General features: G+C 48.4%; 1 protein-coding gene across 1 annotated transcript in view; it reads right to left on the bottom strand.

The window, feature by feature from the left end:
• ZNF592 (zinc finger protein 592) overlaps positions 1 to 24,440 on the bottom strand; it is a 34,464-nt gene extending 10,024 nt beyond the window's left edge. Inside the window, exons 1-4 of the mRNA XM_021680575.2 lie at positions 24,335 to 24,440; positions 19,609 to 19,692; positions 8,011 to 10,273; positions 528 to 706 (exon numbers count right to left, since the gene is read on the bottom strand). Coding sequence (XP_021536250.2) covers positions 528 to 706; positions 8,011 to 10,254 — 2,423 coding nt within the window. The 5' untranslated portion in view covers positions 10,255 to 10,273; positions 19,609 to 19,692; positions 24,335 to 24,440. The remainder of the gene's footprint in view (positions 1 to 527; positions 707 to 8,010; positions 10,274 to 19,608; positions 19,693 to 24,334) is intronic.
• Between the last annotated feature and the right edge of the window lie 201 nt (positions 24,441 to 24,641).

The following is a 24,641-nucleotide window of genomic DNA, read 5'->3' as shown; positions in this document are numbered from 1 at the left end:
ACATTTATTTGACATGTGGAGGAGACTCAGTTTAAAATAGTTCTCTTGGTTTTACTATGAGGCTGATCATTTTTCCATTTTCAGGTTGTGCTTGTTTCTCACAGACAGACAAAAATTCATCAACGTAAAGATACTAAAGCCCTTTTGCACCTTTCAGTTCCAGTTGTTAATGGAAATTGAGAACATCTGAAAGTACTGCAATCAGTAAATGTATTACTGTAATGGTACTTTAAATTTAACATGCCAAACACAGTAACTCTGTAAGCAAATTAACTTTATACGCTTTTAAAAACCAAACTAATCCCCCCAAACTGTCCCTTCAAAGCTACTTTTTCATGTTTAATTCTTGTAACTCCTTATTCTTGTCCCCCTGCCTCTTCCTGTTCTCTAAAAGTAAGAACACCTATCCAAATGCCAACCACCTTCCTGTCTTACCAGGCTGGGCCCAGGCCCCTTAAGACCAAGGCTCACCCCGAAATGAGTTCGGCCACTGGGCCGCTCCGGACAGCATGCCAGGCAGCACCCACCTGTAGCCCACCTTGCGGGCATAGTGCAAGCAGTTTTCCTTCACGTGGGTCTGGAAGTAGGCGGAGCGACAGAGGGCCCCACACTCCGGGCAGCAGTAGGGCGACTTGTGGGCGTGGATCCGCTGGTGGGCACAGAAGCTGCACTGGTTAGGCAGCAGCATCTGGCACACCTGGCACGTCTGGGAAAAAGCACCAAGAGAGCAGGTCACGCTGGCGCCCCAGGGGCCGCGAGCTCGCGGCTCTCCAACTGCAGCGGGCTGGCCTTCCTAGAACAGGGGTCAGGATAGCCACCCCCAACCATGCTCTCGTCCGCCCTCCCAGGACACCCGGCACCCCCAGGCCTCGTTAGAAGTATTGATCCACCCAAGCAAGCTCTGCCTCTCACCTTATTCATCAGAGACAGAACTGGTGCTATGTTCTGTGAGTGTTCCTTCCCTTAGGCTTAGCAGACCAGCTTTTCCCTTCCAGGGGCCAAAGGCACTTCTTCAAGTCTCAGACCCCACGCCACTGCCAGACCCACCAGGCCCTCCGCCCCCGCCCAGCAGAGGCAGATCCTGCTGGACGCCTCTAGTCCGGTGGGCCCTCAGAAGCCCCCAGGGCAGGTGGACTGAGTGGTCTTGCCAGTGTCCATGCCCTCAGCCCTGCCTGCCCACTCGGGGCCGTGCCGAGCCACAGCTGACCACACGTGCCCACAGAAAAGGGCGCAGTGGGCAACAGCTCCCTGGCTCCCAGACTCAGGAGAGGACCAGCGGGGAGAAGTCCTGCAGCCCGCAGCGCAGACAGCCTGGGGGAAGCAGCAGCCTGCGCGGGCACCTCCATCAGCACAGGCCCTTCTGAGTCAGAAGGGGCCCACTGTGCTTGTGCTTCCCTGCGGGGGCCACTGACCTGGGCCCAGACGAGTGGCTTAGAGGGACAAGTCGCTGGCGAGGACAGGAAAAGCAAAATCCAGAACATGGAGCCTCTACAGGACACACAGCCCCGTTTTTTCAACAAATAGATTTCAAGGGAAAAACAGAGAGAAAAAGGAAACTTATAGATTAAAAGAAGTTCAAGAGAAATTTTCACATGGCAATGTATAGCACTTATTTGGACCCTGATTCAAGCAAGCCAACTGTAAAGAGAGATGAGACAATCAGAGATATTTGAACACCAACTTGATAATGATATTGGGACATTTGACACTTAGTATTAAGGTCTGATAATAATAAGAAATTATCATGATTATTAGTTTTGAGATGTGATGATACTATATCCATGTTTTTTGTGAGGAAAACCTCGTATTTTATAGCTACATACTGAACTATTACAGATACAGTGATGCTGGGATTTGTTTAGAAATAATCCATGAGCTGGGAGGGATGGGTGAGAAAATACATAAAATGAGATGGGCCAGGAGTTGGCAATTGTTAAGGGAGGGTTTGTTATACCTTTCTGTCCACTTTTACATATGTTTGGGACATTCCATTATAAAAAGCCTTTTTTTTTAATATATTACTTTGGGTGCACAACAGTAAGTAAGAAAGGAGGCAGGATGACCCCCCCACACACACACAGACACACCTACACATATTTGCAAAACAGGAGCCATGCAGAGATAAACCACAAGTGAACAGAAATGGTCACTTATGGGGCAGGAGGGAACAGAGTAAAAGCAACAGGGATTTCCAAGACTTCAGGGAGGACCTTATCATGTAGTTTTAAGCTTGGAATCACATAAATGTTTTACATAGGTTTTTTTTTGTTGTTTGTTGTTTTTGTTTTTTAATTCCAACACCTGTCACTAGGTCCAAGGTTTTGTTTTTAAGATTTATTTATTTGAGAAGGAGGTGGGGGGGGGGGGCAGAAGGAGAGAGGAAGCAGACTCCACGCTCAGCATAGAGCCCTGTGCACAGTTCAATCCCACAACCCTGAGATCATGACCGGAGCTGAAACCAAGAGTCGGAGGTTTAACTGACTGAGTCACCCAGGCACCCCCTGGGCCCCAGGTTTTAAAACTAGATAAAACTGGGACGCCTGGGTGGCGCAGTCGGTTAAGTGCCCAACTATTGGTTTCGGCTCGGGTCGTGATCTCGGGGCTGTGAGATCAAGCCTCGAATAGGGCTCAGAGCTCAGCACGGAGTCTGTTTAAGATTCTCTCTTTCCCTCTCCCTCTGTCCCTCCCCCCCCAGCACACGTGAAGGCATGCACATGCATGCACACTCTCGCTCTCTTTCTCTCTCAAATAAATAAATCTTAAATATATATATATATAATTAAACTAGAAAAACAAAAACATTCCCTAAAAATTGGGAAACAGAAACTAAATAACCTAACAAGGTATCAAGTTGGTGACATAACCATATAGGAAAAAGACTTGTTCCCAGTGACCTTTAAAATGCAGTATTTTGACTTATACATCCTTAATGGGATCTAAGAGCAGAAAGAACTGCAAATATACCCTCGACTTTATGTAGTTGTCCTAATGTTAAAAATAATATCGGTATTGATATTTCAAAATTTGTGTGTATATATGTATGTGTGGTAGGAAAATCTTAGGAACCAAGATTTTCAGCATAAAATCAGTTACATAAAAACTCCATAATTTTACATTTGAATACCAGTATAAACTCATGATTTTTCTTCCCCTTTTTTTAAAAAGTAGGCTCCATGCCTAATGTGGGGCTCAAACTCACAAACCCAAGATTACATGCTCCATCCCCTTTCTTCTTTTTAAAAACGTATACTTCTGGGGCGCCTGGGTGGCTCAGTTGGTTAAGCGTCTGCCTTCAGCTCAGCTCATGATCTCAGGGTCCTGGGATCGAGCCCCGTGTCGTCTCCCTGCTCAGCAAGGGAGTCCGCTTCTCTCTCTCTCTCCCCCTGCTTGTGCTCTCTCTCGCTCACTTGTTCTCTCTCTCAAATAAATAAATAAAATCTTTTTTAAAAAAATACATATACTTCTTGGGGCACCTGGCTGGCTCAGTCAGAAGAGCATGCAACTCTTGATCTCAGGGTCATGATTTTGAGCCCCACACTGAGTGTAGAGATTACTTAAATAAATAAAACTTTTTCAATAAATAAATAAATACAATAAAAACACATACTTCTCAGCTCTGGCCACGGCAAAGGCCTAGTACCAGATATACCCAGCAAGCATCTCTGGTACCCAGAATGTGATGTCTAAATACCATTCCTCACTGCAAGAAACCTGGCTCTTGAGAAGGATGGCCGATTCCACATTTAGCACAAGAAATGTGCCCAGGACAGCCTGTTGGGACTGAAAGTAGGGAAGCTTCTTAGGCTTCATGAGTTCATGTCCACAGGACGTAGGAGCCAGCCTGACAGAGCTCCACGACCAAAGACGAAACAGCCCGACCATGGAAAAGCGACTGACCCCAACATACCAAACATGTGAAAACCAAAGAGTTCATTGTAAGAGCAACAGAGGAGGCCACCTCACGCCCATTAGGGTGCCTACCGCCAGAGGCAAGCAAAAAACAGACAAAACAGAAAATGACAGGTGTTGGCGCAGATGTGGAGACACTGGAACCCTTGTGCACTGTTGGCAGGAATGTGAAATGGTGCAACCGCTGTGGAAAACAGTATTGGGGGGTTCCTCAAAAAATTAAAAATAGAGTTATCATATGATCTAACCATTCCACTTCTGTGTACATACCTGGAAGAACTGAAAGCAGGATCTCCAAAAGATATTTGTACACCGTGTTCATAGCAGCATTATTCAAGCAATACCCAAGAGGTGGAAGCAACCCTAGTGTCCATCGACGGATGAGTAGATAAACAAAATGTGGTACAAACATGCAACGGAATATTATTCAGCCTTGAAAAGGGAGGAGGGACACCTGGGTGGCTCAGTCGGTTAAGCCTCTGCCTTCGGCTCAGGTCATGATTCCAGGGTCCTGGGATCGAGCCCCGCATTGGGCTCCTTGCTCAGCAAGGAGCCTGCTTCTCCCTCTGCCTGCCTCTGTCTGTCTCTCTCTCTGATAAATAAATAAAATCTTAAAAAAAAAAAAAAGAAAGAAAGAAAAGAAAAGGGAGGAAATCCTGTCACGTGCCACAATATAGGTGAGCCTTGAGGACACTATGCCCCAAGTGCAATAAGCCAGTCACAAAAAAACAAGTACTGTATGATTCCACTATGTGAGGTACCTGGAGTCAAATTCATAGAAACAGAAAGCAGAAGGGTGGTTGCCAGGGCCAGGGCGGGGGGGCGGGGGGGCGGGGGGAGTGGGAAGCTGTTTAATGGGTATAGAGTTTCAGTTTTGCAAGATGAAAAGAGTTCTGGAAATTAATTACACAACAGTGTGAATGTACTTAACGCTACTGAACTGCACAGTTAAAAAATGGTGAAAATGGTTAACTTTATGCTATGTGTATTTTACCACAATTTTTTTTAAATAATAGAGGACAGACTCTTAATACACTATTTGAAACTATTAGGACATCAACTCACTACTGTAAAAACTGTTAACTAAGGGAAATAAATTAAGTATATATCCCATTTTCCAACATAAACTATATTTCAAAGTAACCAAATAGTGCTCATCGAAGAAGGAAAGATATTTTACACAGAACTCCAGCTAATAACTGAGAAAGAAATTATAAAATTACAAAACACCCTTCTTCAACTCTTAATAAAATTACTGACTCAAGGAGCAATTATTAATGAATATTAAAATAATTAGGTAAAAGATAGGGAACTTTACAACGAAGGGATCAGAACATCCCCACCTAAACATACCGATCATGCTTAGTATCATTAAAACTGAGACAGTCTGGGACGCCTGATTGGCTCAGCCAGTTAAACGCCTGCCTTCGGCTCGGGTCATGATCCCAGGGTCCTGGGATGGAGTCCCACATCGGGCTCCCTGCTCTCCCTCTGCCTGCCACTCCCCCTGCTTGTGCTCTGTGTTAAATAAATAAAAAAAAAATCTTAAAAAAAAAAAAAAAACTGAGACAATCAAGGACTCTATGCTTCCCTGAAGTCATGAAATATGAAGAACATGATATTCCCCCCCGGCAAAACTGCCTATTTCTAGTCTTTATTGCCAATTTCTGGTCGACAGATAAAATACAGGGTATTGAAGAATGAATTAATTGTATAAGGAAGCATCAGTCAAACCCATAATTATCCTGGAAAATTCTCAGGATGCATGAACCAGTGTCTTCAACAAATCAATGCTATGAAAAACAAAGTGGAGGACCTGGTGGGGCAGAGTGGGGAGTGGTACTGTTATAGACTGAGAAATTTAAAAGACAAAAACAAATGCTAACATGTGGTCCATATTTGGATCCTGATTCAAAACAAGCCCAACTATAAAAAGATCATTTTTGACATGAAAGGAAAACTTGTATATGGACTTGTATTAGATAATGTTAAGCAAGTGTTCCTTTTGTTGGATGTGACAAGGACATTATAGTTAAATAAAAGCGTTAAGACCAAGAAGAAACTGTGCTGACAACATCCCAACAAGGTGGCTGGGGATGCAGGAAGGGCCCCCCTCCAGCCCCTGCAGGTGTAGGGGTATCCAGTACAGGGGAGAAGTCGGAAGGCCTGCACGTGCTCCCCTGCAGTCCCTACGCCAACTAGAGTGAAGCCCAGCCCGGCTCCAACCATCTACACCCTTCCCCGCATATGGCCTGAAGCCTGGGTAGTCTCAGGAAACTCAAGTCCACCAGCCAGCAAGGTTAGGTTTTGACCCCAGACCTCAAACCTTGTCCTTTCCCTGCGACTCTGAGACCACATTTGTTGGCAGATTTTGTGAGGGATCTGCACTGGGCTGAGAGAAGCCTGACAGCCTTCCTGGGTCCCCTCTCCCTTTCCTGTCTGGGGGCCCAGCTCCCACTAGAGGAGAAGATGCAGGATGGGGGGGGGGGTGTCAGCCGAGGATCCTACACCCCAACCTCTGAGGGCTCAGATTTTAGAAGGCAGGTGAGGAACAGTGGGAAAACACCAAGCATGAGACCTCTGCTGACAATGATTCTGACCACATGACCTAGAAGAAGTGGTCAGCTATGTGGGGACAGCTAATGCAGGGGACAGCAAGAAGACTGAAGCCCCAGAGCAAAGGGCCAGGGTCGCCACACTCCATCTGACTCATAAGAAACACAATGCAGACTGAGGAGAGAAGGCGAAGATGGGAGGGGACAGTGAGCCTACAGCTCCTCACAGAAGGACCACAAGCCACCAAACTCCACCTCGTGTCTCCACCCCAACACTCCCCAGGCTCCACAACTCCCCTCCTCAAGTGCACTCTGCACTTTCCCGCACCTCTGTTCCCTATACCTGGAACACCCTCCCCCCTCCCCCAACTTTTCTTGCAGGTCCAACTCAAATATCCCAGCCACTGGGCACCTGCCCTCCGCCCCGAGTCACGGTGAGGTAGTCCCTCCAAGGCACTCTGTGCAACCACGTCTACAAGCCTTTCAGCCCCAAACTTAGTCTGCCTCACCCTGTAGCAGGTGAGTGGTGAGCCCTGCCCGGGCTGAGCCACGCGAGCCCCTGGAGGAGCAGTGCGACTCCCCGCGCACCCCTGGGCCCAACAAGGGAGCCTCCCTCCACACCGCGCGCACTCGGGACACTGGTGCAAAGCTCCTCAGCCACAGACAGGTATGCAGGCCCCTGCTGCACTAAAGTAAAAAGCTGCTTTGCTCTCCTCCCAGGCCTCTGCAGCCCCGGCTTAGGGAGGTTCAGGGAGGGGGCGCGCTTGTCTGGGATGTGAAGAGAGTCACCTGGAGGAGGAAGGAGAGAACCTTCTGGAGGCATGTCTGGAGGCCTACTTTCACAGGACCTGGCGAGTACAGACAGCCACCGACACGGAGGGAGCCAAAGGGTCTGTTCAGCACAGACTGTCTTCAAAAAAAAAACAAAAACCAATCTCATCAGCGTAACCAAGAATCGGAACAAGCAGATAAGCGTGGCTGCCTTCCTAGAGTGGCGGGAAGGCAGACGAGAGAGGCCCCCAAAGCCTCTGCCACGGCCTGCAGGCCTGTCTGCTCTCCTTCCGCAGCCCTGCCTTGGCCCTACCGCAGTCTCCCCGCGGGGAACAACGCCGTACACACCCGGTTCTGAGAGCACACACTGAAGCGCGGGGCGGTGACGCACCTCCCTCGGGCCCCCCCAGTTCTCTGGGCGCGTGCGAAGCCCGTGCTGGAGCCTCCCAGAGACCAAGGTGCGGCCCAGCAGACACCAGCCCAGGCCGGACAGGGGGCCCCGCCCGCCCAGTAGCGGAACGTGGGGCGTGGCCACAGGCACGGGGCGGCGCGTACATCTTCAGAGCCGCCCCCGAGTGGCGGGGTGGGGGGCAGGACCCTTTCCCCAGTAAACACCAAGCACGCCGCATTCCGGAGCGTCACTAACCATCAAGCCAGGCGTCTTCTTCTAAGACTCATTAGACGCCCCCGCATCAGGGAGCTTTTTCTCCATGCCCAATCATGGAGCTGGCGCAAACCCGGGGGCTGACAGCCATCGCAGGAAGGGTCTGCTTACCAGCCCCTCGGTTTCCTCCGCCGTCCTCTGGAAATGGGCAGCCATAGCCATGTAGTCGCGTATCTGCCTGTGACATTCGAGACACTTGATTCCGTGCCGGATCAGCCTCACGGGGTCTGGGTAGAGCGGCAAGGCCGGGAGGGTTGGGCTGGCAGTGGCCGCAGTGAGGCCGGGCTTGGGGGAGGCGGGGGGCGCCGGGGCCGCTGGTGCCGGGGAGCTGGCGGGGGCCGACACAAACATCTGGTCCACGGAGATGGGCTTCACGAGCAGCTGCGAGCACTGCATGACCAGCCCCTTGCTCTTGTGGTCGCGGGCGTGCCGGAGCAGGCTGCACTTGTTGAAGAAGAGCAGCGTCTGCGAGCACAGCGTGCACAGCACCTCGATGTGGACGCTCCGCCGGCCGTAGTGCTGACTCAGGCTCTTCTCTAAGGCAAACGCGTCCCCGCACTCCAGGCAGCAGTAGCCACTGGCCGGCACGTGGATCCTGCTGTCGGCGGGGGGGCTGAGATTTGGCGCGTAGAGGGGCACGGGGTTGGAGCTGTGGAGGACCTTGTTGAAGACCTCCACCACCAGCGGGGCGGCCTTCCTCACCTGGTGGACCAGGGGAACCGACATCTGCGGGAGCTGCGGCTGGCTCCGCCGCTGCGCCGAGGACTTGGCGGTCACGGACGCGGCGACGCTGTGCGGGACGAGGTTCAGGTTGGCCAGGTGCACGGCCTTGGGCAGGAGGGTGGCAGGGGCCGGGGCGGACGCCTGCAGCGCCGTGCTCTGCTGTTGCTTCTTGCCGCTCTGCACGCCAGGGGCAGCCCCCTTTGGGCCCCGGGGCCCGGAGCTGCCGCACGGAGACGCCGCTTCACCGGTCTTCGGGGTGCCCTCATCCCCTTTCTTGTCACCCTGGGGGCTCCCGGAACTTGTGCCCACCTCCGGAGAGGGCGCCACAGCCGGCAGGGCGGTGCCCTCATCCTCCGGCGCCTCGCTGGGGGCCTCGGCAACGGCACTCCCCAGAGGTGACCCAACGGGGGACTTACTGGGATCGTCAGGGTCCGGCAGGATCCTCGTGACCGTCCGTTTGATTTCCCCCGAGGACGTCTTAATGGTTTTGATTCTGACTTTGGGGATTGCTGGTGGGGAGCTGGCAGCCACTGAAGGGGAGCTTTTACTACTGCTGTCACTGCAGATGCTCCGAGGGCTGTCCGATGGCTTGACGTTCTTTCTGGTGGCCTCCAGGGGGCTCCGGGGACTCTTTGGTGACTTGGGCATTTTGGGGCTACCTTTGGAGCCCTCTTTAGTGGGCCCCGAGGGGTCCTTTGCATGGCCGGGTTGATCCTCCTTGGTGACGCTGGCCACTCTTTTGGCCTGCAGGGCCACCAAGGCTGCAACACAAGAGGAAAGCTTGGAGTGAGCTGGCTTCAGGCGCTGCCTGGGGGGGACTGACGAGCAAGCGCCAAGTTCCAGGGCAAGCCCCTTCGGCTCTCCAATACTGTTGCTGGGGTGGCTGTTGAATTCCAAAGCTTCCCCAAAGAATCGACTGGCATCCAGCTCCTTGTGAGGCTCCCCCACCTTCTGCCCACCTCGCTCGTGTTCCTGTTGACTCCCCATGGGCAGAGGTTCCGGCTTGGGCTCCTTCTTACAGAAGTGATCAAACATATGGAGCTCTGGGACCGGAAACTTAGCCAGAGCCTCCAGGACTGGGCCCCCCACAGGCCCACACCCAGGAGGGGGTGGAAAATAACTGTCAGAGTGCTTGGGCTTCATTCCAAACCCATTATCTTTGATGGCATCCTCAGGTTCTGGGCTGGAGATTGGACTGAACTGGTTAAAGGTCGGTAACGGCTCTGACTTGGAAGGTTCTAGCTTGCCAGGGAAACTCCTGGCACTGTCTCCGTTCATGAAAGTGGAATCAAACTTCCCACAGTTGTGGCCCAGGTTGTGGGGATCTGGAGGCAGGTCCGAGCCCCGGAATCCATTGTGTAGGAGGCTGGGAGCAATGTGGTCTTTCTCCGCTTCAAACGACTCCTGGCGGCTGGTGTTCTTGACAATGACACTCACGGCCGGTACATCTGAGGATGATCCTGAGTGAGACAAGGACACACTCTCATCCATGCACATGCCTGGAGGTTTGAGGGGACTCTCATTCTCCTCACTGGGGGTCTGGATGGCCTCCTTGGCATCGAGGCTAGTGGGGTCTGGGATGTCAAAGGCAGCCAGAAGGTCATCAAAATCTGGAGTTTTCATATCCCCCATGGCTGGATGCTGGCAAGGGCTACAACAGAAACAGAACAGAATCAGTGATCCCCAGGATCCCACTGGACTCCGTCCAGCACCATCTTCATCACACTAACACACACGCACACAGCCAGGATGCACATACATGAACCCCCCCAGACTCTGGGAAGTCACACACCTGACTTTTACCCCGACAGGTTTCCAAAATGCTGGGGACATTGGGGGAGGGGTGGAAAGAGAAGTTTATATGCAGTGACAAGACCGCCTGGCCAGTCCTAAACATCAGTACCTGGAAATTCCTAGCTGGTTGCATGGCCAAAAAGAGAGACCACTCATATCACACTCCCTCAATTTCTCAGGGACTATCAACACTCCCTAATCACATGTACTAGCAAAAAACCAATCACTGAGAGCTTCAAAAAAACAAAAACAAAAACAAAAAACAAGCATGGCTCAGCACCTCTTTTCTTCGGAAAACTTCTGATTCAAAGATGAGACGTGGCTATAAATTCTGCTAATTTAACTCCTAGTATTTAATCATTAACTTTGTAATTTTGGTTTTTTGCTGGATGAATTCAACCAAATCCAAGATGATTTGCTATTACCAGGATTTATGCTAACTGTCTCATAAATAAACTCCGGCAAATTATATCGTCTCCTAGGCCTTTTTTTCCCTCTAGTCAGTGTCTGCTTGATTCCTTCATTTTCACCTAAAACTGTTACTGGCTGGCGAATGGATCACTAAATGTGAGGGGCAGAGCAACTCTAAAAGCCCCACATGGTTATCAAATGGGCCAGGGAACAGTGTCAGGGAAACCCCAAATTTTATTTTAACTTAATAGACAAAGAAAAGAAAACCCAGCTGTTTCCTTCATGCTCTGGAGAAGGAGAACAACGGCACTACGGTGACAGAGGAAAGCCAAGGTCCTAGGAAAGAGGCCTCCCATCAGGAAATCACTGTAACGCTCAGCTAGCTGGCTCCAACCTGCTGGAAAGAGGAAGAAAAATCCCACCACCTCCCTTGTTCAGCCACGAATCCTCCATCTGCTCCAGCATCCCAAAGCCTCACTTGCTTGCATATTTCTTGCCCTACACTTATACTGAAAACCCGTCTGGGTGCAGAATGACACTACTCTTTCAGAAAGCAGTACAGGGGCCCCACAGAACCAGACATGTGGCAAATCCTCAGGGCCAGGAACCCCAAGGCCAATGTTCTTATCCTAAGAACAAAAACCCCCAAAAGCTATACACAAAAGTATACAGCATTATTAAAACAACACAAAGAGGAGCGCCTGGGTGGCTCAGTCGTTAAGTGTCTGCCTTCGGCTCAGGTCATGATCCCGGGGTCCTGGGATCGAGCCCCGCATCGGGCTCCCTGCTCCGCGGGAAGCCTGCTTCTCCCTCTCCCACTCCCCCTGCTTGTGTTCCCTCTCTCGCTGTGTCGCTCTCTGTCAAATAAATAAATAAAATCTCTAAACAAAACAGAACAAAACAACAACAACACAAAGGAGAGAGACAAACACACACAGAGAATCTAAATGTCCAAGAACAGGGAATAATTAAATAATTGATAGACTATTAGGAGGCCATTAAAAATCCTAATTATGACATTTACACAGCAACATGGAAACTCACTTACAGTGCTAAGGCACCTGGCTGGCTGTCAGCAGAGCACGCAACTCTTGCTCTCAACTCTTGTGAGTTCCAGCCCCATGCTGGGGTAGAGTTTACTTAAAAATAAAAAATCTTTTTTTAATAATTTCCTTTTTTTAAAAGATTTTATTTACTTATTTGAGAGAGAGGGAGAGAGATAACATGAGCAGGGGGAAGGGAGAGGCAGAGGGAGAAGCAGACTCCCCGCGGAGCAGGGAGCCCGATGTGGGACGCGATCCCAGGACCCTGGGATCATGACCTGAGCCGAAGGCAGACGCTTAACGACTGAGCCACCCAGGCGCCCCCAAAATTAAAAATCTTAAAAAAAAATCACTTATAGTGTTTAGTTAAAAAAAACTAATACAAAAAACATTGTCAGACTATAACAATATAACACTAAGTATGCATTTGAGCCAAGATTAAAAGAAAGATAATTATGCAGGGTGGTGGGATTACCGGTGGGTTAATTTTTTCAAGATTCTTTTTGTGCTGATAGATTGCTTTTATAATTTTAAAAGGGATAAATAAAGGGGGGGCACTTAGAACCACAGGGGAGAGGCACCTGGATGGTTCAGTCAGTTGAGCATTTGACTTGATTTAGGCTCCAGACACGATCTCAGGGTCCTGGGATCCAGCCCTGCATCAGGCTCTGCACTTAGCAGGGAGTCTGCTTGAAGATTCTCTCTCCCTCTCCCTCTGCCCCTCTCCCCACTCCCGGTTCTCTCTCTCTCTCTCAAATAAACAAATCTTCTACAAAATTCAAAAGAAGAACCACAGGGGAGCAGGTGCTAGGGCAGAGGTGTGTCTGTTACCAACCCCTGGGGTCAACAGGCTTGCAGGTTTGGTTTCTTGCCCCCCTTCCAGCCCCCAGCAAAACACATCTGTCTGCTTAAGAGTTCTCACAGGAAATGAAAAACAGCCACCACTGGGAATATAGCTAATTATGGTAGAGAATCGCAAAGTGAAATACCAATTATCTAAACTAAATACAATTGGCAGAATACCTCTTTGAAAGGAGATGTCAAGTTCCTGGACACAAATGACTGCCTCCTGGAAACAGGGGCCCATAAGCAAGAGGAACATGCTGGCTATCCAGGAGAGCACTAACATCCCCAAACCAAGTAAACCGCTGGGCAGGCCGATCCTAACTAGAAGGAAATGGCTCTGCGATACCTGCAGTGTAAGTTTCTTTCTTTCCCTCTTCCCCCCTTTTTTTACAATCTGGGGGGGAAAAGATTGAGGGAGAAGGGCAGAATGGATTGGTCTCTTCAAGGGGCTGAGAAAAGCTCGTGAGGGAGGAGAGGCAGTAGGTGGTGGTGAGTGCCAGGATCAGCAGGCACCTCCTACCGCCTAACGTGAAGTCCGGGAGCTCACGGCAGAGACGAAGGACAGCAGAAGAAAGTAACGCTCTCCACACAGGGCAATCTCAGGGCTTGGCTGAGAATGGTCTGAGAGAAGGCAAGGTATCTTTTGCTAGGAAAATCAGAGCAGGAGAATGCTGTGGCAGCTCAACATCAGCAGCAGGAAAAACCTCTCTAACCTTTGGATCTTAAATACCAAAGCTGACACTTTTAAAAGCCAAAGAGCAAGTCCTATTTTCTATTTACTCATACAGCAGCAATCAATAGCCGTGAATAAGGGACTCATGGTGTATCTGCTTGTATTTCTTTAAACCTTGCTCTAAACCTTGTATCACATGGCTTATAAGTAGAAAAGAGAAATTAATCAAAATGTACCGTTATAAAAGCAAAGGAAGAAACTGTACAGAAAAAGACCACCAATAAAAAGTCCTAGTCATCAAAAACCTGCCAGCACACAGTTAAAACGCAAACAACAAACCAACAGAAATATCTGTAACGTGACAGTTCCTCCCATTAATGTCTTTACTCTAGAGAAGGCCCTTACGAAGCAGGAAGTAAAAGATAAGCAGCCCACTAGGAAAATGAGCAAAAGTGGCCAGCACACAATTAAAAAAAGAAACACAAGTGGACAGTGAATACATTAAAAAAAAGTTGCTACCTCACAAGAAATTAGAGAAATACAAATTAAAATAATGAGAAGCCATTTGGGGCTTACCGAATTGACCAAGGTTTTCAAAAAATAATTCCTGGGGGCACCTGGGCACATGGGTGGCTCAGTCAGTTAAGCGTCTGCCTTTGGCACCTGGGATGGAGTCCCGCGTGGGGCTCCCTGCTCAGCGGGGAGTCTGCTCCTCCCTCTGCCTGCCACCCCCCCTGCTTGTGCTCACGTGCTTGCTCACTCTCTTTCTCTCTCTCTCGTGCTCTCTCTCAAATAAATAAATAAAATCTTTAAAAAATAATAATAATTCCTGGTATTGGCAGAGACGTGGCAAAGTAAGCATTTTGAAGATAGTATAAATTGATGAACCCTGTCTTAAGAGCAATTTAGCAATGCATACATAAGGCCCAAAAACTCCACTTCCAGAAACTTACCCTAAGGAAATACAGATGCATGTGACAAAGATAATCACTGCAGAATTATTTATAACGAAATTATTTCATAACAAAAAATGAGCCACAACCAAAGTTCCAACAAGAGAAAATTGGTTCAATAAATTATAGTATATTAACACAATTAAATACTAGACATCACTGTAGCACAATATTTATAGCTACGAGAAATGCTCCAGATACAAAGTGGGGGGCGGGGGGAGGATACTGTAGTGTACATACAGTACAATTTCTATTTAAAACAAAAGATTTTTATTATATACAGTGTTTATGAAAAGGGCTAGAGGAACACTCTAAAATCTTAAAAGTATCTCAACAGATGAGATTATTTTCTTTCTTTCATCTGCATTTTCAAACTATTTATTCAAACTCTTTCAAGTTGTACTGCTTATATAATTTTATTAAATTATATTTTTAATACACAAGAAGAAGAAATTAGGAAGGCCAAAAACATTTGAGAAGCTTTTTACAGAGGACTCCAAACATCACTAATATAAGATTCTTAAAGCACATCCGCCATGAGTCAGCAGAGGACCTCCAGCTAGAAAATCAGTGAACTAACTTAACTGGCATAAAAAGTGTAGTCAAAATAAAAAGCTTCAGCACGCCAGTGTCTGCAACCTGTTGCAGGCTGGGAAGCGCACACCTCTCACCGCGCTGCCCATTTTGCCAGGGGACAGCATCTGGGACCAGAGCCTGGGTCTGGCCTCTGCCCTGTGTCCACGAAGACCAGCCTAGAAAGCCAGCTCGCCTTGCAGAGCATCAGCAGAGCACACCCTGAAGCATCTGAGCAGACGAGGTCCAGGCATGGTGAGCTCAGCAAGTGATCTGGAGGTGCCTAGTCGCTGGGCAAGGCAGCACCCCCAGTCCCTGTCGCCTGGGCGACCCCTGCTGCCACCTAGGCTGCCCCACGGGTGCAGAGAGCGGCGCCAGGGCTGACGGGCGGCGCTGTGCCCTCTCCTGATGAGCTTCTCTGCAGGGAGATCTGGACACTGAAAATAGATAGATAGATAGATAGATCGATCGATCGATCGATCGATCCCTATTGTTTACTACAGGATCTACTACTTGCCCAAGAAATGTTATCAAACACTTAAGTAAACATGTCAACAGATGAGGTAGAGGGAGCACCTTAGTTCTGAAAGGACCTCATCAGGCCTCATTAGCCTGTGAGAATTCTTTGAGGGGGTAGGAACAAGAGGATTATGGTAGAACTAGTAGGCAGAATCTCCACTGACTCTAAATGTCAAAATTCCACCAAAAAACTGAATTCCATACAACTTCGGTGACTGCATGTTGTATGCATCTGTGTGTGAGAGAGAGTGTGATTGTCATCTGTGGGGAGCCATGAACAGCAGAGTTTTAAACCCACGGACCAGTTCTGGACTCGAGCTTCATACTTTCATAAAGTACCCAGAATGGTAGCTCCCCTCCCATAAGAGGACCCAACTGTATCCACATATGTGATCCTGATGACCAGCCATTAAAAACACCACTATTGGGGGCGCCTCAGTTGGTTAAGCGACTGCCTTCGGCTCAGGTCACGATCCTGGAGTCCCGGGATCGAGTCCCGCATCGGGCTCCCTGCTCGGCGGGGAGTCTGCTTCTCCCTCTGACCCTCCTCCTCTCATGCTCTCTGTCTCAAATAAATAAATAAAATCTTAAAAAAACAAAAACAACACCACTATTGGGACACCTGGGTGGCTCAGTCAGTTGAGCATCCGGTTCTTCATTTCGGCTAGGGTAACGATCTCAGGGTTGTGGGATCAAGCCCCGTGTCGGGCTCCAAGCTGGGCAAGGAGCCTGCTTGGGATTCTCTCTCTCCCTCTCCCTCTGATCCTCCCCCACATTCTCAAAAAAAACCCCAAAACCACCAATACTGGGGTGCCTGGGTGGCTCAGTCGGCTAATATATACATATATAATACATAATAAATACATACATATATATGTATTACATACATACATACATACCACTCTTGAAGGAGGGCCTGCGAAAAAACTAATTTAAAAAGGAGGTCTTGTATCCAAAATGCCTTGAGAACCAATGATCTAGCAGAATATTAGGCTGTAAGCTTCATGAGGGAAGAGGCTTGTCTGTCTCATTCATCACTGCATTCTCCATTAGGTACTCAATAAACATACCGTCAAGCAATAAAGTGAAACCTTCAAGACTGCAAATGGTCTTAGAAGTACTGCAGAAATCAAAATGCAAAATTAAAAGACAATGAGTTCTCAGGAGGCTACATGAATGAGTGAAATTATGGTAAAGGAGCATCAGTGGAGGCCAACGTGAAGGAACATTTAGGAAAAAGCAACCCTAATGACACTTTTAGAATAATGGGTTCTCAGCTACGCTGTTCAGTAAAGAGGCTTGGCCATCAGCCAACGCTGCATGTTTCATCACAAAAGGCCCAGAAAACACTGGGCATTATCTGAAATAATACTGGAAATGAAATACAACTTGTGATCCCGCCCTTACTCAAAACCACCCCGTGTCCACCGCAGGATGTGCTGTTCAGTTTTGGTTCCCTGCACCTTAAGAAAGACATAGTAGCATAGGAAGAGGTCCTAACAGATGACTGAAGTTATAAAGTAGATGGAAGAGCTTTCTAATAAGAGCTTAAAAATTAGAACTCTTTTATTCTGGAGAGATGAAGGTTTAGGGGAGAGGGAGAGGATAACTGACATGTACATTTGTTCACCACACCTCATACCTCAAAATACTAGAGAGGAAAGGGAAGAATTCTGAAGTTTGAAATAAAAGTAGACAAGTAAGAGATAAGTTTACCCGTTAGAAAATACACTGAACGGGCACCTGGGTGGCTCAATCAGTTAAGCATCTGCCTTCGGCTCAGGTCATGATCCCAGGGTCCTGGGATCAAGTCCCACATCGGACTCCCTGCTCAGCGGGGAGTCTGCTTCTCTCTCTGCCCCCGCCCCCCTCCCCTGCCTGCTCATGTGCTCTCTCTCTCAAATAAATCTTTTAAAAAAGAAAAAAAAAAAAGAAAATACACTGAAGTTGTTGCAGGTAAAATATATAAATGTAGTAACATCCACACTTGTTTGAATCTAGAAATTAAAAAAAAAAAAAAAGGCTCTGAGGAACTAAGAACAAGGAATTGTCACTAAACCTATGAGCTTCCTTTCCCTCAGCATCAAAGGCTTTGAATTCCAAATAACATTAAACTTGGTCATCTGTTTCCCTTAAGAATATTAAGTTCAGTAACGGCAGATTAATAAAAGTTCAGAAACAGGCCAACAGGGGGACAGAGGCACTCTGAAAACATTAAGAAAAATCTGATCTCTATTCAGTATACTGTTTAATAAGACAAGGAAGCAAACGACATGTTACAGATTTATACAATGAAAGTTAAAGGCGGCAAGATTCAAGGAACACTGGACTGGGAAACCACAAAATTCAGTTTCCTGAATTTGCCACTGCTTGTTGGCTAAAGACTAGCAGGATGGATGGATGTATATTTTACAACCCGAGGGTAAACTCTTTACCCTGCTCCCTCACACAACTGAATATGGCGTACGTGTTGATATAATCTGTTCATTCAATAATACGTGTTCAATTATTGTTATACCACTTAAGAGTGTACAAAGGGGTAAGTGGAAGTTACCCTCAGCTTTCTCTTTTAGAAGAATTCCAGGCGAAAATAGAGTAAAGAGTAAGCCAAGCTGTATGATGCACAGGCAAAGCGAGCGAGTGAGCACATATGCTTACTTAGAAGAAGCTGAGAGTGGAAGAAAATGCCTGAGCTGGTGGCCAGAGGGGGGAACTTCTGTCCCAGGAATGGGAGCTAGGCAAGGGGAAAGAAGGAACAAGCAAGCGAGCAGGCGTGAGAGTAAGCTGCTGCTGCCATTACTCACAGGAGCTTTAGCTGGACTCTGGCTGAGCAATGAGAGAAAGACATTGAGCCCATGGGTGTAGAGAAGGGAGCTCCGTGAAATCAAATGACATGGGGAAAGACCCAGAACGAAGCCCCAGGCCAGGAACAGCGGAGCAAGAAGAGTGAGAACCGGGGAAGCCCAAGAAGGGCTTTCGCCCTGACGCTGTCAGCAAGTACCCATGAGAAGGTCTTGGGCACGCTTCGGTTTATCATGTAAAATTAGACGAACTTGAAGGATCTCTGAGTCCTTGAACAGGCCAGGCTACAATGGCTGGGCAAATTGACCTACAACTATGGATTTCTACATAAAACTTAACTCCTAAAGTGGACAAGCGGACTCTCTCCCATACGCCTGGCACTGCCCTCCTGAGTACACACCTGAGGCCTGCTTGTGGGTCTCAGGGGCCCCAGGGCACAGGTGTTCTGAGCCGGTCAGCAGCCAGTGCTTCATTTCACAAGGCACCTGGTACTCTAATAGTCAACAAAGGGCAGCCCAAAGAGACACTCAGCAGTACAAGAAAGCAGGTGCCCCAGTGGACGCTGGACCCAGGCAAAACAGCAAAGCTTTCCACTTGTCTTCTCCTCCATCCGGTCTTAGCCCCCTCCAACGCACACTCTGCCACAGTAGTTGCTGTAAAACCTCTATCTGGTCACAGAGACGTCCTCCTCAAGATGCCCGTCCCCTTCGGGAGATAGCTCCACGTCTCCAGCCAGCGTGGAGAGCCTGTTCCCCTCTGGTCTCTGCCCACCCCTCCAGCCACTTCCCCAGGTGCCTTTCACTCACTGGCGACTCTCACAGACTTCCTCTGTGTCAGGGCCTGGGCTGTTCCCCCTGACTACAGAATACCTGATACCCCACCCCATTGGCTCCCAACACAGATCTGCCTGAGAGCTCCTCCTCGGCCCCAAGCTTCTGCTCCAGGGCCCCCTTCTCCGCATGCCTTCTCTGAGTGCCGAGACACCAGTCCCCTGCCCTCCTCCTCCCCCCCACTTCCGCTACAGCAGCGATTCCCACAGTGGGACGGGATCCTGAGTTTTCTCATCAGCCTGTAAGCCTCTCCAAAGTTGGGGTCATGTCCTTTACCTCTATTGCTGAGACCTAACACATGTGGTTCCCAAGGGCAAGTAAGCTGTCACTATTCACAGGTCCCTCCCCAAGGTCCCTCCCAGGACCGTTCTTCAATGCCTCCCCAAACCCCGGCTGGCACACCTGCCCCTGTTTGTCCTGCCCAAGGTGCCCTTCGCCCCCAGAGGCAGCATCTTCTCTCCCCCTCCAGGCCCTTCCACCCCAAGCAAAAACCCCACTTCCCAGGAAGAGAATTATATCGCAAACATTCTAACAAGACTCACAGGATGTTAGAGCTGAAGGGGACCTCAGAAATGATCTGGTCCAGTGGCTTCCAAATACACGTCTGCAGACTGCTCCTGGACTGACTGCAAAAGAATAACATGGGGGGTGACTTTCGAACACAGAACCCCAGGCTCCTACTAGGGAACTGAGATTCAACCAGTCTGGGAGGGATCCCTGCATTTTTTTTAAAGCCTCCCCGTTGATTCCAGTGCACTGGCCTAATCCAACCTCTTCATTTTACACCTGGAGAACTTGGGCTCAGAAAGGAGAGGGTCAGGGGCACCTGGCTCAGTCAGTGGAGCATGTGACTCTTGATCTCAGCGTTGTGAGTTCGAGCCCACATTGGGTGTAGGGATTACTTAAAAATAAAATCTTAGGAAAAAAAATATTGAGGGGTGCCTGGGTGGCTCAGTTAGTTAATTGTCTGCCTTCGGCTCAGGTCGTGATCCCAGGGTCCTGGGATTGAGCCCCACATCAGGCTCCCTGCTCAGCGGGGAGCCTGCTTCTCCTTCTGCCTGTTGCTTCCCTTGCTTGTGCTCTCTCTCTCTGTCAAATAAATGAAAAAATCTTTAAAAAAAAATTGAAGGAAGAAAGAGAAGGAGAGAAGGAGGGAGGGAGGGAGGTGGGTGATTTGCTCATCAATCAAACATTTACCAGATGCCAAGACATGCCTGGCACGGAGGCCACGAAGAGAAGGCCCAGCCCTGCTCTCGAGTGCCCCCCACACAACCCAATGCAAACACCTGGCAGCCACACAACTGGGGGTGCCACAGACGGCTCATCAAGGGCACTGGCTTCCTACAGGCAAGGAAGGGAACGGGACTCTCTCTGGCTGGGGGCACCTCAGTGTGCTCCTTTCTGCTCCCTTTTGATTGCCTTATTCCTCTCAGGGCATAATTTTTACTTTTGTTGTAGTTATTTCAGTAAAATATCCTCTCTTCTGCTATGTCATAAGCCCCACTTACAGGTACTCCCTAAATTATTGAATTGGTATCCCCTCGATTTTAGATGTGGGTTTCTACTTGGATAGGCATCTCAAACTTAGTTATGTCCAGAGTCTAACTCTCAATTTCCCCCTGCAGCAGGTGACCACTCTGTCCTTCCAGTTGCTTAGGCCAGACTCGGCATCCTTGAGTGCTATCTTGCCATCATACCCTAATTCCAACCCAAGAGCAAATCCTGTCAAGTGCTCCTTCAAAATATCTCCAAATGTAACCATTTCCCACCGCCTCCAACCATTGTCATCTCTCTCCTGGGCCCCGCAAAAGCTTGTCACCCTTGCCTCTGCTGCTCATTCTCAACACAGCAGCCAGAGCGCTACTCTTAAAACACCCATCAGATCACACTCCTCTCCTCGAACACGGCCCCATCTCCTGCAGGGTGAACTCCAGCCTTCGTGCAGGGAGGCCTCCATGGCCTCCGTCTCCCACACCTCTCTCTGTCACCCAGGCGGCTCCGGGCGGGCACAGGCCTCCACCCTGTTCCTCAAGCATGCCCCTGCTCAGAGCCTTTGAGTCTACTGTTCCCTCTGCTTGGAATGTCCTTCCCCTCAGATCTCCAGGGGCTCACGCATTGCTGCCAGCAGGTCTTTACTCAATGTCCCTTTGTCAGGAGCCTTCCATGACCGGTGTATGTAACATGCCAATCCCCACCCACCCTCACCGTCAATCTCAGTCCTTTACTTGCCTTCTCTTCAAAGCCCTTCCCACCACCTGACATGTTGTGTAATTGCTCATGTCTCCACTGTCTCTGTATAAGCTCCGGTGTGTTTATTAAAAGGTAATCCACCATTAGAAAGGGGGAATGGGTTGACAGGCTCACCTGTCCAGAACTAAGTTTGCTCAAGGATAGTCACAGATTCCTAAGCAGGTTTATTACTAGTAAAGCAGTTGGCAAGTTTGCAACATAATTTGTGTTTCACTTTTTAAAACTTTTTATGAGCACAGAGACCTTGCATGGTAATGGGGCTTAGTAGCACTTGTCTGTGCGTCCTGGGCTCCTGCAGGGCTACGTTCAACACGGGACCGGTGGAAAGTGCCGACTGGCCAATGTCCCCACAATAAGGTCATCCGTCTTGAGTCTTGAGGATGGGATCCGTGTGACACCAGCAGAGAGGGAGGGCTACCTCCAAGAACCACAGGGAAGAGCAGGGCACAGAGCAGTCTTCAGTCTTAAGAAGAGGGGATATGACTCTGAATATGCTAAAAACCACTGAATTGTGTGCTTAAATGGGTGAATTGCGTGGCATATGAATTTTATCTCAATAAAGCTGTTATTTTTAAAGATAAAAAGAAGAGGGGATAAAAGGGGAGGGAGCTGGGATTAGGCGGCACTGGTCAGCTGACTGAGAGGATACACAGGGAAACTAGGTATAGGCAACAAAGTTTAAACAGAGCTGAGAACCGAGACAAAAACTGATACTCTGTAACCGGCACCCCCCTTTCCCTTTCCTTACTTGCAAACAGACCTTAGTACTCACTGGGCACTGCATTTTGTTAGAAAGGAACAGAACGCAGAGACTAAGAAGAAAGAGGGGCAGGACTCCTCTTCGTTCACACAGCATCCTCAAGGAGTCCTTCCCACGGAGTTTTATAAAATCATCATCTCCTGGTAGTAGAGACACCCAAATTTAAGCAAAAAGCCAGTAGCTTCAGACTTGCTGGGAACCAAGCCTCCACTCTCTGAACAAAAGGGCCCCAGAAAAGAAAAAGTAGCCATTCCACAGGATTGCTTTTTCCTCATGTCTGGTACCCATGTGTTTGGTGGCTCTGTGTCACTGGTCTCACCTACCACTGGCAAACTACAGTGCCAAAGATTCCAAAATCGAAAGGTTTTGGGGGGGAGGGAGGGCAGGGAACATGCTATTACTCTTAGGGTACCCTGTGGTTCCCTGACATCACTCTATCTCACATACACATGTTCTTCCTCACCCCTTCTTCCTCCCTCTTCTCTCTTTCCCCTCTCAACAGAGATTGGGTGGCCTCTCTCAGCATGGCTACTCAGTCAGCCTCCTTCAGGGAAGCAAGGCACCAGCCAAGGCGGCTTTTCACCAACCACAGGGTATGGCAACAGATCCAATATCCAGGGGTCCGCCTGTGTGCCCAAGGGCATGACAGGGAATAAGGAATCTAAAGAAACACCCCATGTGCCCTTCTACCATCAGACAAAATGGAATATTAAAATTGCTTATCTTTTTAAGACACAAAGTAAAATATTTACAGATAAAATGATACTGGGGTGCCTGGGTGGCTCAGTCAGTTAGTTAAGTGTCCGACTCTCGGTTTCAGCTCAGGTCATGATCTCAGGATCATGAGATCGAGTCTGGTGTTGGACTCCACGGTCAGCATGGCATCTGCTTGAGATTCTCTCCCTCTACCTCTGCCCCTCCCCTGCCTTGCACTCACTCTCCCTTTCTCAAATGAATAAATAAAATCTTTAAAAATAAATAAATAATAAAAATGATGTGATGTTTGGGATTTGCCTCAAAATGACACTAAGCAGGAGGAAGAGATCAAGAAGGGTGTTTATAAGTGAAACAGGATTAGCCACGAATTAGTAACTATTGGATGTGGGTGAGGAGTACATGGGGGTTTATCCCATTATTTTCTCTACATGTGTATATTTCAGCACTCTCGGGACTGGACCCTTGGTTAGTGGCTTCTGTGAGTCCAACTAGATAACCACCAAGGTCACACCCATTAGGATAGCTATTATAAACAACAACAACAACACCACCATCCCAGAAAATCACAAGTGTTGGTGAAGATGTGGAGAAATCAGAATCCTGTGCACTGTTGGTAGGAACATAACATGGTGCAGCCACTATGGAAAACAGTATGGGAGTTCCTAATGAAAATTAAACCTACAATCACCATCTGATCTAGCAATTTCACTTCTGGGTATATACCCAAAAGAACTGAAAGCAGGGTCTCAAAGAGTACTTTTTATACACATGTTCATAGTAGCATTATTCATAATACCCAAAAGATGAAAGCAACCCAAGTGTCCATCAACAGATGAATGGATAGGGGTGCCTGGGTGGCTCAGTCGTTAGGCGTCTGCCTTCGGCTCAGGTCATGATCCCGGGGTCCTGGGATCGAGCCCCACATCGGGCTCCCTGCTCCGCGGGAAGCCTGCTTCTCCCTCTCCCTCTCCCTCTGCTTGTGTTCCCTCTCTCGCTGTGTCCCTCTCTGTCAAATAAATAAATAAAATCTTTAAAAAAAAAAACAAAAACAGATGAATGGATAAACAAAATGTGATACAAATAAACAATGAAATATTATTCAGCCTTAAACAAGGACAAAGGTCCAATACACGCTACAGCATGGATGAGCCTTGAGGACATTATGCTGAGTGAAATACGCCAGGTGTAAAGGACAAATACTGTATGATTCCACCTAGGAATCCAGGTACCTGGGGGGGGTCAAATGCAGAGAGTAAGAAAGCATAACAGTGGTTACCAGGGGTTAAGGGGGAGAAAGGATAGGGAGTTAATGTTTGATGGGTACAGAGTTTCAGTTTGGGGTGATGAAAAGATTCTGGATGGTGGTGATGATTGTACAACTGTGCATGTACTTAATGCCACTGAACAATACACTTAAAAATGCTTAAAATGGTCAATTTTGTTATGTATATTTTGCCACAATTAAAAAAAAAAAGGCACCAAGGAACATAAAGACATCACTTGTGTCTCAAGGCCAGCTCAGGTCAGCCTAGACATCATACCTCAGAGAGGTTCTCAAAACAAGGGTGTGGTGAGCGTTGCTGGGGGTGTAGAGCTATGGAGAAAGGAATGACATCTACCTAGGCACATGGTCTAGTTTCCAAACACCACCTGAGGAAAGAAGAAAAATAAAACATTTTTTAATAGGCCTGCAGGTAAATGTCTAAGTAAGTTAAAGTAAAAATCACAATAATAAAAGTACACGTCAGACCCTGAGAAAATCTCCAAACACAAAATCAAAGCCCCAGATTCAAGGTCCCAGAACATCTCCCCCTCCTTGTCATGGTGTGGTGGTTCAAATCCCAGCTC

The sequence above is a fragment of the Neomonachus schauinslandi genome, chromosome 9 (assembly GCF_002201575.2).
Source record: "Neomonachus schauinslandi chromosome 9, ASM220157v2, whole genome shotgun sequence".
NCBI lineage: Eukaryota > Metazoa > Chordata > Mammalia > Carnivora > Phocidae > Neomonachus > Neomonachus schauinslandi.
This window is presented reverse-complemented; position numbering and strand designations above follow the sequence as displayed.